We start from the raw sequence: 13,091 nt of genomic DNA, 5'->3' as shown, positions 1-13,091 counted from the left end.
ATACAGTATTCACAAGTTGATAACGACACAAAAATAAAGGTCACATTGGGAATTTCAGAGCTATCACCAAAGAGCAAAGTCCATGTATTTTGAAGCCCTGAAAAATAGCGGTCACTTCTCTCTTCCTTATAAAAAGATGCTTCATGAATGTTATGGTCATATCGGTTTAGCAAAGGTTTTCATCCAGATCAATATTAAGAAGCTGCTACAGCTGCAGAAAAATAGAACATCTTCTGGCTAGATTCCTATGTCAACTGAGTTCCATGTGGCGACACCATCTTCCAACCCAGCAGGATCGGAAGGAACTTTGAGAATTCAGAATTGAAGCAATCATCTGCATGTTTGGATCACACTAAAAGCAAGCAGTGGTAATAATATTTCACTTTTTTCCAAGTTTACCTCTAAGACAATACAGCTTGCATTAGCTGACAGCAATCTTTATTATTAAATTTCAGAATAGCCAAAAAAAAATGGCCAGAAATGTCAATCATGATGTAAAGATATAAGATATTTGGAATGGGTGTGAGAATGGGTGCAAAAGAAATATAAAAGTGAGTAGACATTATCAAAAGATAGAAGTTGAGTTTACTGGTACCTTATTTCATAAGTCACAACATTGCCAAGCTGGCATGAATTTTTACAAGTATTTCAAATAACGTAAAGAGATTCTGCCTTAATAAACAGACCACAGAGGCAGGAATTGTCCAACTTTCTGTAGTTACGCTGGACTAGCATTAAAGATACTTTACTGAAATCTGCACAGTTTCTGTTTCCTTGATCTTGCCTAGCTAGTTGTGTTGGGTTTGACAAAAGGACACTTTGCTCTGTTTTTGTGCCATGGCAATTAATTTGTCTTAAGAGGATTATATATTTGTTTAGCTGTGTAAAATAGAAATATGAGGATAATACTTTAATGTATTCTAAATAGTATCATTATTATCCATAGATTTTAGGTTTGATGTATATAAAAGAGAGCAGTTATTTAGAGACCTTTCTTCCAGTTACACTAAAAATGTAATGACATGTTAGAGGAAGCACGATACCAGAAGGACAAGAGTGCATGTCACTCAGTCTGCACTTCAATTGCTTTACCAACTCTCCCAAGGAAATCCCTCTTGAATAGCTGGTACATATTAACTACAACATAGTTTTGTTGTGTTGTCTTGCATTTTTTCAGACATGCTTGCTGGCTGTTTTCTTTTCAAAGTGTTTAGACTCTTTTTGATCAAAGCTTTGCAAATAATAATGGGTGCTACAATTTAAAAAAAAATATTTTAGCAAGCATTATTTTTTTAAAAAAAAAATGATCGGGAAAGCAAATATATAGGCTAAGAAGAATAAACAGGTAATGCTGCAAAAGGAAAAGCAGATAGGGATAAATAGCCAGACAGAAGTAGCTTGAGGAGATGGGCAGAGTAAAAGGAAACAACTGCAATCAAGGAGGGTAATTCCAGATGCTAAATAGCAGCAAAATCTGTAATAACATCCACAATATTCATCCACTCATCTGTATCTGGCAACCAAATTACATAATTAAATCTAGCTATTGTTATTAAATGCTTTGGGGTTTTCCAAAACAAAGCTTTGCCTTCCTAGAAAGTTACTCTTACCTGTTTTTCAACTAAGACAACCTAAAGGCAGGAAATGATACGGGTCTATCAAGAATTGTATTGTTACTAATCTGGTTTTTAGGTAGCAAGAGTCTTGCCCTTCATCATACTGTGAGGTAGGCTGGAAAAGTTCATTAGATAGGCACTTCTCTAATAATATAGAGTAATGAGGTACAACCTTCCTTATTATAGTCTGCTTTGGGAAATATAACCTCCCATTTATTCCAACTGCCTTTGAAGTTAGTGACTGATGAGCTGCTTCTTGATTTTAATGTGAGTTGTTGATTCTGTTTTTGCAATTGGGCTTAATTTCTGCATTATTGCTGTTGTTATACCTAAACTGCTTCATAAAATTTGAAAAACACAATACAAATGCAATAAAAACTGCAGTGAGAATTGCATGAATTCCCTGTACGGAATACATCTACAGAAAAGCTTATTTTAGTCATCCCTGGACACAGCTGAATAATGATCAAATGCAAAAATTATGCCAGTGATAATTTGTGTAATGGTTAAAAATATATTAAATATTAAATGGTAGTATTTTACCCTTTTCCTTCCCATCTCTTATAGGTCCATATGCAATTATTCCTGTTCTATTATCCTTTTTTTTTTTTTTTTTTTGGCAAAGGAAGGAATTTCAGGCAAAGAATGAGATACTAAGGAAATCACTTTTCATGGAGTGGTAGACGTAGACCAGAGGACAGAGGTGAAAATTCACAGTGACTGATGTCTCCAGAAGGAAACGTTCCCTCACAGCCCATCTATCTTACAGGCACTTCTGTCAATACCCCAATTGCCCTGATCCCTTGTGCGCCAGTCATGCCCCCGTACTTCTTACACACGCCCTCTGCTTTATCTATACCTTCTGCTGGATACTTAATTACAGGCACCTTGTGTATTGAGTGCCAGGCAGAAATCTATTCATCAAGCGCCTCCTGCTGCCAGACCAAGTTATGAGCAGGAAGTGGAAGATCTATGGATTTAATTAAATCTGGCACTATCCATCCTTGCTTACAAGACAGCTGTTCATAATTCAGTTTAGGAAGCATCATCTGATGGACATTTGCTGGGATGGGGCAAGGGGCTTTCATGCTAGCCTCTTCTCCTTTTGCCCAGAGACCAAAGAAACGCCTAGAAGCTTCTGATGCACCTAGAAAGTATTTTATTTATATATACTGCTGCCCAAGAAATATTGCACATATGCACTTTTGCTTTTATGCAAAGCATCAACGTTTCATGTTGTTTTACAGTGCCTTTTTTATTTGTGAAATGCCTTTTATAGCTCAAATGCTTGATCCATCTGGTATTATTTTATGGAGTGTACTCACAGCTTCATAAGCATTCGGCCAGATTAATAGACTAAAGACCAGCAGCGATTCTAGACATGAGTTGCACCGCTTAATTTGAATTAAACTCAGCTAAAGAGTCTTAGACACATGACATGGCATGGTTATATATTACTTCCCACTGCATATCAGAAAGACATTATTAAAATAGTTGATTGCTTCAATCAACATGAAGGTGTGGTTCCTTATCATACCCACTGTGGTTAAATTCCAGCCCTTTTCTCCTACTCTTCCTGCAGTTTGACGAATATGTGCATTGGGCTTCTTAGCGTCTGACCTCAGAAATCCTCCATTTAATCCCCACACAGGGAGCTATTTTGTATTAGATTCAGAAGATACTATCAGAGGTATCCAAAGAAATTTAAGACTGATTGAATGCAAGGTTAATTAAATAACTTTAGATAATGTGCATTCTTCAAATTAATATTTCACCTTTGCCTTACAAAAGGAAAAGTGAAATATCTTTCCAACCCATTTTGGTTTATCCAGTTGTAAATGCTCACAAAAAAGTTAGTCCCACCATCTAAAGTTTGTACGAAAAACAACCAACCACTTTTCCCCTTTCTAGAATGAAAGGCTTTCAAAGATGTAGTTTTAGAAGACTGGAAAAAAGGCTAGAGTGCAAGATGATAACTCAGCACAGAAGGGAAGCCAATATTCTACAGTATTAATAAAAGAGCTGGTAAAGTTTTGAGAAAAATGAATATGAAGGAAAAAGTTCAGGGAAAAATTTATTCAATTAATTTATCCAGAAGATTTCTATTTCACCTTGAGGCCTCTCTTGCTATTTACATATTCTATAAACAGCAGCATTATGAAATAGTAATAAAAACACAGCAGTTACACTTTTAAAATGATAAAAGATCGGAGAAAAATAAACTAACAAAATCAAGCAATAATACAAACAGCCAACAACAAAATTAATCAAACTGACTAGCAGTTTCAGAAAGTAACAAAATATAATGTAATTGGGGGGGGGAACCCCACAATATTTAATCAACAAAGCTTGAGCACATAAACAGGCTTTACGTGATGCATAAAAATAATAAATCCAATAAAGTTGAAATATGATCCTTAGACTGTAAACCAAGTTCAGAATTTTATGCCTTCTTCTCTGATTGTCTGATGGAAGATCGAGAGGCAAAGCTGCCCCTCTGCCTAAGAAAAGGGATCCTTATTCGTATTTCTCTGGGATTTCTTCTATCCTGTGCTGATCAACATTTCTTAACACTAATTATACTGAAAAGATGATCCTCTCACCTATCACAATGATGCTATATGCCACAAAATTGGCATACAAGGGCTCAATACAAGAAAAATATCGGAATAAATGGTCTTTTAGACAGTACATACAGATGGCCCTTTACTTTTTTTGCATACTCTCCTCATTAACCATAAACACTGCAATCCTATTTATTAGTATGCAGGGGGAAATGGTTTTCTAGGGTTTCAGAGAATCTTTACCTGTATAGAGTGAGATATAAGGGGAATCAATGACTTCAAACTTGAAGCTGGGAAGGAAAATTCGCCACTGAAAGAAACAAGAGAAGTCCTTTAATTTGCATGTGTTTATATTCATAAGTAATAAAGTTTATCACTGAAACTACAGAGTATATCACATAAGTATAATACATAAAATATAATGCAAACATGATCAGATGTGAATAAAATTGATTGAACACAATTGTAGCAAATGTAGATATCTATCCTAACTTACAACATTAATGTCGTTAAGAGTCACCAATTCTAAAAGTGCAGCTTTCCCAGGGATCTTAGACTAATTTATATTTCTTTCAAGCCAACAACAAAATAAGATTGACTACTTAGTAACTAATATAAAGGAACACACACACACACACACACACACACACAAATCTATACATTCCACTTCAGAACCCATTTCAATCATCTGATCCAATGTTTATCTCCGTGGCACCATATTATAAATGGGACAGCAGATAATATAATGGCTGCAATTCTTCACTAAAAACAGGTGCAAATCCTATTTCACAGGAGCTTTATGGAATTTTCCTTCAAGATGCATTGAGGATATAATTTGAAAACAAAACTTCTTCCTTAATAAAAGACTGATAATTTTGAGTAAATACAGTGTCTAGAATCTATTTTGTTTGCATTGAAAAGACCAAACTTGAGCATTGGCATAAATCTACATCTGCAGAGCCAAACATGGATCTTCTTCCTACTCACAAATTTAAGGGTGTGGTTTTTTTTTTAGAGAGAAATGATCCAGGCATTGTAGGAAAAGGCGATACCATTCTCTTGGGTGATGTCTCAGTGCTTTTTGACTTGCAGACAAATCCTTTATCCTTCTGTTGAATGTATTATTATTATTTCCTTTCAAAGAATGTAAGCTAAGTGTTTCTATAAATGTACTAATTGCTTCCCATCCTGTGCCTGTCATATGAACTCATCTTTTGAATTTCAAAATGCAAATATTGCATACAGTATTCTAAATAGCAATGCAAATACTAAAATCGAAAAGCAATTGTAGCCCCACCTACAATTTTAGGTTTCAATATTATTCGTTCACTTTTTTAAACAAAGCAAATGATAAACAATCGCAAAACTGCTCTGGATGTGGAAAATGGTTTCAGAATAACACTGTAAAGGCAGTGTCATTTTAACAAAATTTCATCTCCCTCTAGTGAATACCTTAAAATAATATGTGTCAGAGAATCCTCTAAATAAAGATCATATGTGAGAAATAGCACCTGGATTATTCAGAGAACTGATTTTGAAGGTCACTGATAATATTCCTACAGCTGGCCTGAGAGTTATTGTCCTGTTTGTGATGCTTCCATTTGAAATATCTGAACACAAAGCTGTTCCAGTAACTTTGATTTTCCCCTTAAAAAATCTATTTCCCTTTCCTGCTCTTATAGGTTCAATATTTTGTGTTGCTATGTTTAATCCTGGGAGGGCACCTTGAGAATAATTGATAAGCATTTGGACACTGTGGAAAAGTATCAAAAGCATTCATGTGTCGGAGTTTATCTGCTTGTTTTATAGACTTGCATATGCTGTTCATTCATCAAATTTAACATTGACCCAGGCACGTCACCTCACAATAGTTTTACAGGCCCAGGTGCTTTTCAGCAGCCAAAGGATGGTATACATCATGTTAAACCCAAGATAATCCCATGGAGCATCTTGCTCATTGCCTGTTCTCTGGGTGTTACACCTCCCAAGATGATCCAAAATCCTTTGAGAAAGACTTCACAGTAGGTACAGACAATCCCTGGGAGGGAAGAACATTTACACTGAGTGGCTATTCTTCCTTTTAATTTAGAAATGGGGCCTCTTTTTTAAAAGACTAATATTTCACCTTCAGCAGCCTGCAGTGCAGGGAAGCCTTATACAAAAGGAATACAGCTCGACTAAGAGGCAAGAAAATGAGCCTGGTTTTTTGAGACATTTTATCTTGAGAATAAAAGCGTTTAAGAAATTAGCAGCTAGGAACTCTTTCTCACTCTCTCCATTTTCCCTAAAGAAGACTGCAATTAATTTGAAGCGGGGGGGGGGGACGGGACCATTCCCAATCTCCATTACAGGCATGAGAAGATGGGACTTATCTCTTTCTCCCTTATTCTTTGTTTTACTATAGACCCAATTAAGGCACTTCAGGGGGAAAAAATATGCTTGTCTTATCTGATAAACATTGATCTGATAGACATGGGCAGCTTGTTTTTCAACTCATACCCCAGATAGCCTGCGTTAATGAAAGTCCAGTTAATATTCTGCCAGAAATGCTTTTGGGGCTAGGGCACTTTTGTATGATATAAATATGTATTCAATGACAATATTTTGAGTCAATAACCCAAAAGCTGGAAGTCAGCGTTATTGCTATTTTTTTTTTTAAAAAAAGCTATTTGATTTTCTTAATGGATTGTTGTACCTGATGGGGAAAGTAATCTGTAGGGATTTACTTACACCCACTTCCACATGGTCTGATCCACGGTCATCCTGCTTATGGAGGAGCTCAAAGTAGTAGCGCCTGGAGGAAAGGACACTAGGTGGAAAGAGAAAAAAAAAGGGAAAGAGGTTATAGCCGCAGTTTTACAGGACCTGAAGGAATTCTCTTTGGTAGCACAAACTAGAGACTGAAGAGGTGGGGGAAGGAAGTTATGGAGCTGATGAAATAAGTTGCCACTGACCCTGTTTCATATGGACTGTCCAACAAGCGGCCTCGTGTGTTCCCAGGAATAGAGAAAGACTGCAGAATAGGAGTCCTATTGGCTATACATTTTGGTCTCTCTTTACACAGAGGTACTGAACAGACAGTATCATCACAGGAATAATGAATAATACCATAGTTCCCTACAGGCTAATAGGAAAGAGCTCAAAGGGCCATTCCCATTTTCTGCTTTCTATTTTCAGAGAAAAATGCTGCAATTCATCAACTTTCATAAGCTTATCATAACTATTTGTATTTTCATGGGCTTAGGAATAGTGGATGTAACAAAAGATAAAGATAAGAGGTAGGAGTGCAAGGATTAAGTGTATCAGCTGAGATCTAAATGACAATGGTTTTATCTCAGCCCTAAACTTAGCAAATGTCCTTTTGAAAAGCCCCGATTTCCAGTCTCAGGTTTTTTAAAACCCTATTATTTAAGTTATAAGGCCTGCCTTGAAGGGTTATTGTAGAAATATTGGGATTGCTTGAAATGGGCTGAATAAATGCTAAAGATTGAATAGCAATATTTGCTCATGTGCCTGCTCTCTTTGTGCAGAAACATATAACATGTAAAGATTGCTGAGGCATCCAATACTGGGGATTGAGCAAGCTAAAACAAAACTTTACCTCCCTACCACATATTCCAGCAATGTATTATCATGGAACCTAACATAATCCTTACTAACACTATTATCATCTTTTCCTGAAAATAAGACCGGGCCTTATAATTTGTTTTGACCAAAAGACCCATTAGGTCTTATTTTGGGGGGATATCTTATTTTGTGGCCGGCCGGCCGGCCGCTCCCACCCACCATCAGCTTGCCTGCAGCTGCAACAGCTTACAAGGCTTCCCAGGACAGAGGCACTTTTTGCCCAGATAGTAGGGAAGGAGGAGGGGTCAAGAGAAAGAATGGGACCTTGACATAAATACTTTGCTTAGTCATTGATCATATATATTCAACACTTTGCCTATTTGTGGTTCAATTATTTGTAGGTTGTTAGATGCCCAGTGCCATCATGCAATGAGATGGGTAGCAAATCAACAAACAAACAAATAATAAAATGCAATCATGACAACTTTGAATGTGTCTTCTGATTTTGCTTGTGCAAATAAAATTGGACTTCAATCATTCATTCAAAAGTGACCCAAACCTTCTATGTATTTCCAAATCACATATGCATAACTTTGGACCATAGCTTTTAAATGTCAAATACAATGCAGTACTGAAGCATCTATGGGAAAACTTCAAGCATTCAGAAAGCTATCTTTGCTATGAAGGAGATGAAGCATTGAAGGAATAAAAAGATGAATTAGAACAAAAGCAAAGAGGATGCTGTCAGTAATTCCAGCTATAATAGATGACCGCCTCCAGCTGACACAGGGGAGATAGATGAGCTGCAGCTACAGCAGAGATCCTGCCATGGTATCAGTGCTGCCTGTCAGTTCTGATTGGTGAGAGCAGAAGACTCCTAAAATCCTCCTTGCTGGCTTGGTGCACTGCATGTTGCTGCTGCTGCCATGGAAACCATATCCATCTTCCATCCAGGGAGCCAAAAGACTGCTTTGAACTAGCTAAGAAACTCAATCAATGCAGTGTGTTATTCATTTTAATAACAATACAAACTCTCCAGAGTTCAATGAAGTTTGATAATTTTGTAAATTAGGGATTTTTAAGCCCTGGGAAGAAAACAAGAAGACTCTCCATGGAAAAACAAGGCCCAGCCTCCCAAAATATAAGCTGGAGAGTTACTAACTTTAGCTGAGGCTTGCTAACTGAGCTGTGGCACTATCTTTGCGGAAATGATGGACGTTTTTCTAATAGCAACAATATTGGGCTACCCAGAACTTGCTAAGAACAGGGGCATTATAGGTAGTTTACTTCAAAGATCACAGGAAGCCACGATATAAATGACTTCAAAGAGCTGCCCAAATGTGCCACAATCAACTTAGAGAAGCCATATTTAATCCCTGGCATCTTCATTCCAAATAACAGAGTTCAGATGCTCAGAAAGTACTTGGTTGATAGCTCTTTACATTCTTAGTTTACACTTCTTCAGAAACTTTCCACCCCCGCAAAAAAAAAAAAAAAAAAAAAAAACCCCGGAAAAAACAAAATGGCCACTTTGCACCAAAAGTGGTATTCTAACAGTTCAGACCAGTTCGCCTGAACCAGTAGCAGAAATCATGGGTGGCCCCGCCCACCAACTCTATGGCATCTCATTTAGGCCCCTTTTAAGCAAAAAACTCAAGTGTGGAAGGCTTAGCATATGTGTGGAGGTGGCGCATGTGAACAAAGTGCACGCAATCACGCATGCGCGCCCTCCAGTGGTGGGTTCCTAACTGGTTTACTACCAGTTTGCTGAGAGGGCATTTTGCATGCATGCTGCTTGCTTCACTCGTGCGCCCGTCCACCGCACATTGCTGCACATGTGCAGTTGACTGAAAACTGTTCTGTGCATGCACAAAAACATGCCGGCAATGGGAGAAGAAACTGGGGAACTGGTTCGAGGGTGTGGCAGGAACCAGTTCCAGAGACCCAGGCTGCCATACTACTACCGGGTCAGTCGAACCATTCTGAACCCACCACTGGCGCGCTCACATTTGCGAACCGGTAGGGAAGGTAAGTAAATACCACCCCTGCTTTGCACCATTTCTTTACTTCAACAAGTGTTTGTCTGAATTATATCATTTGAAAGACAAGTACTTCTGGAAATCTAGTTCAAACTAGCACTTCTGAAACTTTAGTTGCCTAAGGAAAGTAAATAAGAGTACCAAAATCTCTGGTCTTGAAAAGATAAATGAGAAAGAATTGATTAACCACTAGTTTATACAGATGCTTAAATAAATTTAAAGTTCCTTTTCCTTATCGGATCAATTCTACAAAAGGGCCTAATGAATCTTCTTTGAAAAACAGGTTTCCAGTTGAGACTTGAACTCTCTTCTGATATTTTTGTTTTCTAGTCCCTTTATTTCACTTCTCATAGTGATTCATTAGTTTTTAAATTAATTCTCTACCACTCCAAAAGGAATATGAATCCCCTTTCCAAATAATTATCTATGAAGTAGGGGGATCATCTTAGGTGCACTGAATGGAGGCAGACGCCTTTTGACAAGGAGATTCACTGAGAGTGAGAACTGTAGAAAAACACTTAGGGTCCATGGATGAATTGTCTTCTCTATGGATGTGCTCCAATTGTCCATAATTCTTCCTCATTGTTAAATCATACATTCAAGGCCATCTTTCTTTTTATAAATACAGTGCATTATACTGCTTTTTGACTGAAATGCTCTATAGAAAACCTTTTTTTAGTTTGGTTAAGCTCTGATTTTTTTCCCTCTTTTAAATGCCCTAAATAGCCTGTCTCTGTTGCCAGGTTATCCTTGGATTTTCTGTTTACATCAAGCTTAGATTCTTTGTTCTTATCCTTTTTCCTTTACATGATCACAGGGCTATTCAAGGAAGAAGTAGGTACAAAGACTTTCCTTTTCAAAGAGCCCCATGCTGTGGTAAGCATGTTGGGCATTAAACGTTAAGAAAAAAGAAGAACAGAGAGACTTCTGGATCTTTTCATAAAGTTTAGAAAGTAAATCTCCATCTGCCCTTGGTCTGAGGTGAAGAATTTTCATACATATTTTTTATTAAAAATTGGAATGACCTGCATCGAATTGTATAACTCAATGTGGGCAATGACACTACATTTACCTCTCCTGGTTCATTAATACCCAGCTGAGATTTTTAGACAGAAGCTCAGACGGGCCATAAAACGTAAACGACTTAACAGATATAGCATATGTTATCATCTAAGAAGGAGATGGGTCAGAACATAGAATTCAGGATCTAAATATTGGAGATTGTACGATCTCTTCATACCTATGAACCTTATGATCACATAAACATAAAAGGAGTGATAGATAAAAGATACAAAGTTACCTCTCTGCTGGCCCTTAAGTCAAATAAATGTATTTAAGAGACTAGGAAACGTTATGATGCAGTTTAAATTCCAATGAGAATTTCCTTCCCTATGTATATCTTAATACATTTAACTCTTATTTGAAATATTTGTGTCTGTTAGCATTCACTGATAGCTCCATTAGGCCTAATCTCAGCATCCAAGAAAAGTACCGTATGTTATGAGCTATTTTCCTTTTGAATAGGATTCAATGACTTACCGGTATATAGTACTCTTACATATGTTCAGTAGCACATCCTCTAACAAGGATGTTCCTGAAAAATTCAAATCCCTAACATAAACTGCATACCTGCTTGAGTTCAAGAACACAAATGTTGTTTAGAACCTGTATATTTCTGTTCCTTTCTTTCTTCTCTTAGTGAGGGATGAAGGTCTTACAAAGTTTGAAAGCATGTCTATGCATTTTAACCAATAAACAATCTCATATATTTTACATGATGTATGACGCTAATTAAGATCACAAAAAAAACCCCAAACAAACATGGAATTACAAAATGGAATGACTGAAAGGGATCTTAGATATGATCAAATCCATCTCCCTATTCAGTACAGGAATCCACTAGTGAAGCATCCCTGACAGGTGACCATCCAGAACTCACTTAAACATCTCCAATAGAGACGAGTTCACTCTTTGAGACTCTCTTATTTGAAAAGCTCTTATACCAACATTTACCTTCCTATAATTTAAAACCAACATTGTTTATCCTATCTTCTGGATCAAAAATTGTTCAAACTAAAAGAGAGGTTTCTTTATGAAGATATAGTATTTTGGGAAGGAAGGGAATGGAAAGAAAGAAAGAAAGAAAGAAAGAAAGAAAGAAAGAAAGAAAGAAAGAAAGAAAGAAAGAAAGAAAAGAGGTGATCCTGGAGTTTTCTCCAAGCCAGAAGTTACTGTTTCTAAGATTACAGATCACAGAATAAGCTGCTAGTAAAAGGCAGTTATCCATTTGGTTTTTTTAAAAAAATAAATAGGAGTTGTGCAATACTTTAGAACAGTTGCATGTTGCAATCTAAGAGGCAAAATTAAGTATATTTCTGGCTAAGACATGAATGAAGGAAGTTTATATGATCCAGCAGATGCACTCAGTGATAGAGCTCAATAAGGCCTGGGAACAAAGCAACAAAAAAAGGTGTAGATTAGGAAACTCATGTGATTGTGTTTGTTTCATTTTATTTAATGGGTTTTTAAAAATATTAATCCACACACTGAACCAGTGTGATTTATAATACCATTAAACACACACATACACAAACACTAAAATATGTCCCAAATCAGACACATAGACACTTTTTATAGCATATAGGTGTTGTATGTGCGTATGCTCATACATACAAGCAGGGCATGTAAACTAGCAATGTCAAGTTCTGCTCATCACAGCTGTACTTCAATTGAACAAGGATAAAAAGCTCCTCTAATTTCCCCTGAGAACTCCTGGAGGTAAACAGACTTCTTGCTATCAAAGCTGGCTAGCCTCCAATCAGCTGTTTCATTGAACTGGGTATGGCAAATAAGTTCCAACAATTGTCACCCCTACTAATGATGCCCACCCTTCCCTTCCACTTTTTTTCCATTGGCTTTTAATTAGATTACCACAGTACTTTGTCCCAAGCTAATCAACTGCAAGGCAATCTGCAGCAACGTAACAACTCTCTCCCCGTCAGTTTGAAAACACTAGCCACAGGAGAAATGTTATACAACTAATGTATATCGCTTGGCTAACCAATGCCAAATGTTCAAAAGTTAGACCCTAAGTTCACTAAGCACTTATTGTATACAAAGAGAAAAATAAAAAAAATAAAAAGTTAGACCCTTTCATTTAAAATCACAGTTTCCAGAAAAATGAAAAAACACTGAACCAAAATAAAACAAGCACTCAATTATGGATTGTATCAAATCATTTCCAGGAACATAAATAAGGAATCATAAATCATTAAGAATGATGGTGGTTCAGTGGTTAGAATGCA

The 13,091-nt window shown here is 36.9% G+C and overlaps 1 protein-coding gene across 1 annotated transcript in view; it reads right to left on the bottom strand.

The window, feature by feature from the left end:
• Positions 1–13,091, bottom strand: part of B4GALNT4 (beta-1,4-N-acetyl-galactosaminyltransferase 4) — a 215,722-nt gene that overhangs the window by 29,504 nt on the left and 173,127 nt on the right. The window contains exons 8-9 of the mRNA XM_032223663.1: positions 6,911–6,989; positions 4,424–4,490 (exon numbers count right to left, since the gene is read on the bottom strand). Coding sequence (XP_032079554.1) covers positions 4,424–4,490; positions 6,911–6,989 — 146 coding nt within the window. The remainder of the gene's footprint in view (positions 1–4,423; positions 4,491–6,910; positions 6,990–13,091) is intronic.

This window comes from Thamnophis elegans, chromosome 1 (assembly GCF_009769535.1).
Source record: "Thamnophis elegans isolate rThaEle1 chromosome 1, rThaEle1.pri, whole genome shotgun sequence".
Taxonomy (NCBI): Eukaryota; Metazoa; Chordata; class Lepidosauria; order Squamata; family Colubridae; genus Thamnophis; species Thamnophis elegans.
The sequence above is the reverse complement of the archived record's forward strand: the minus strand, read 5'-3'. Positions and strand labels throughout refer to the sequence as shown.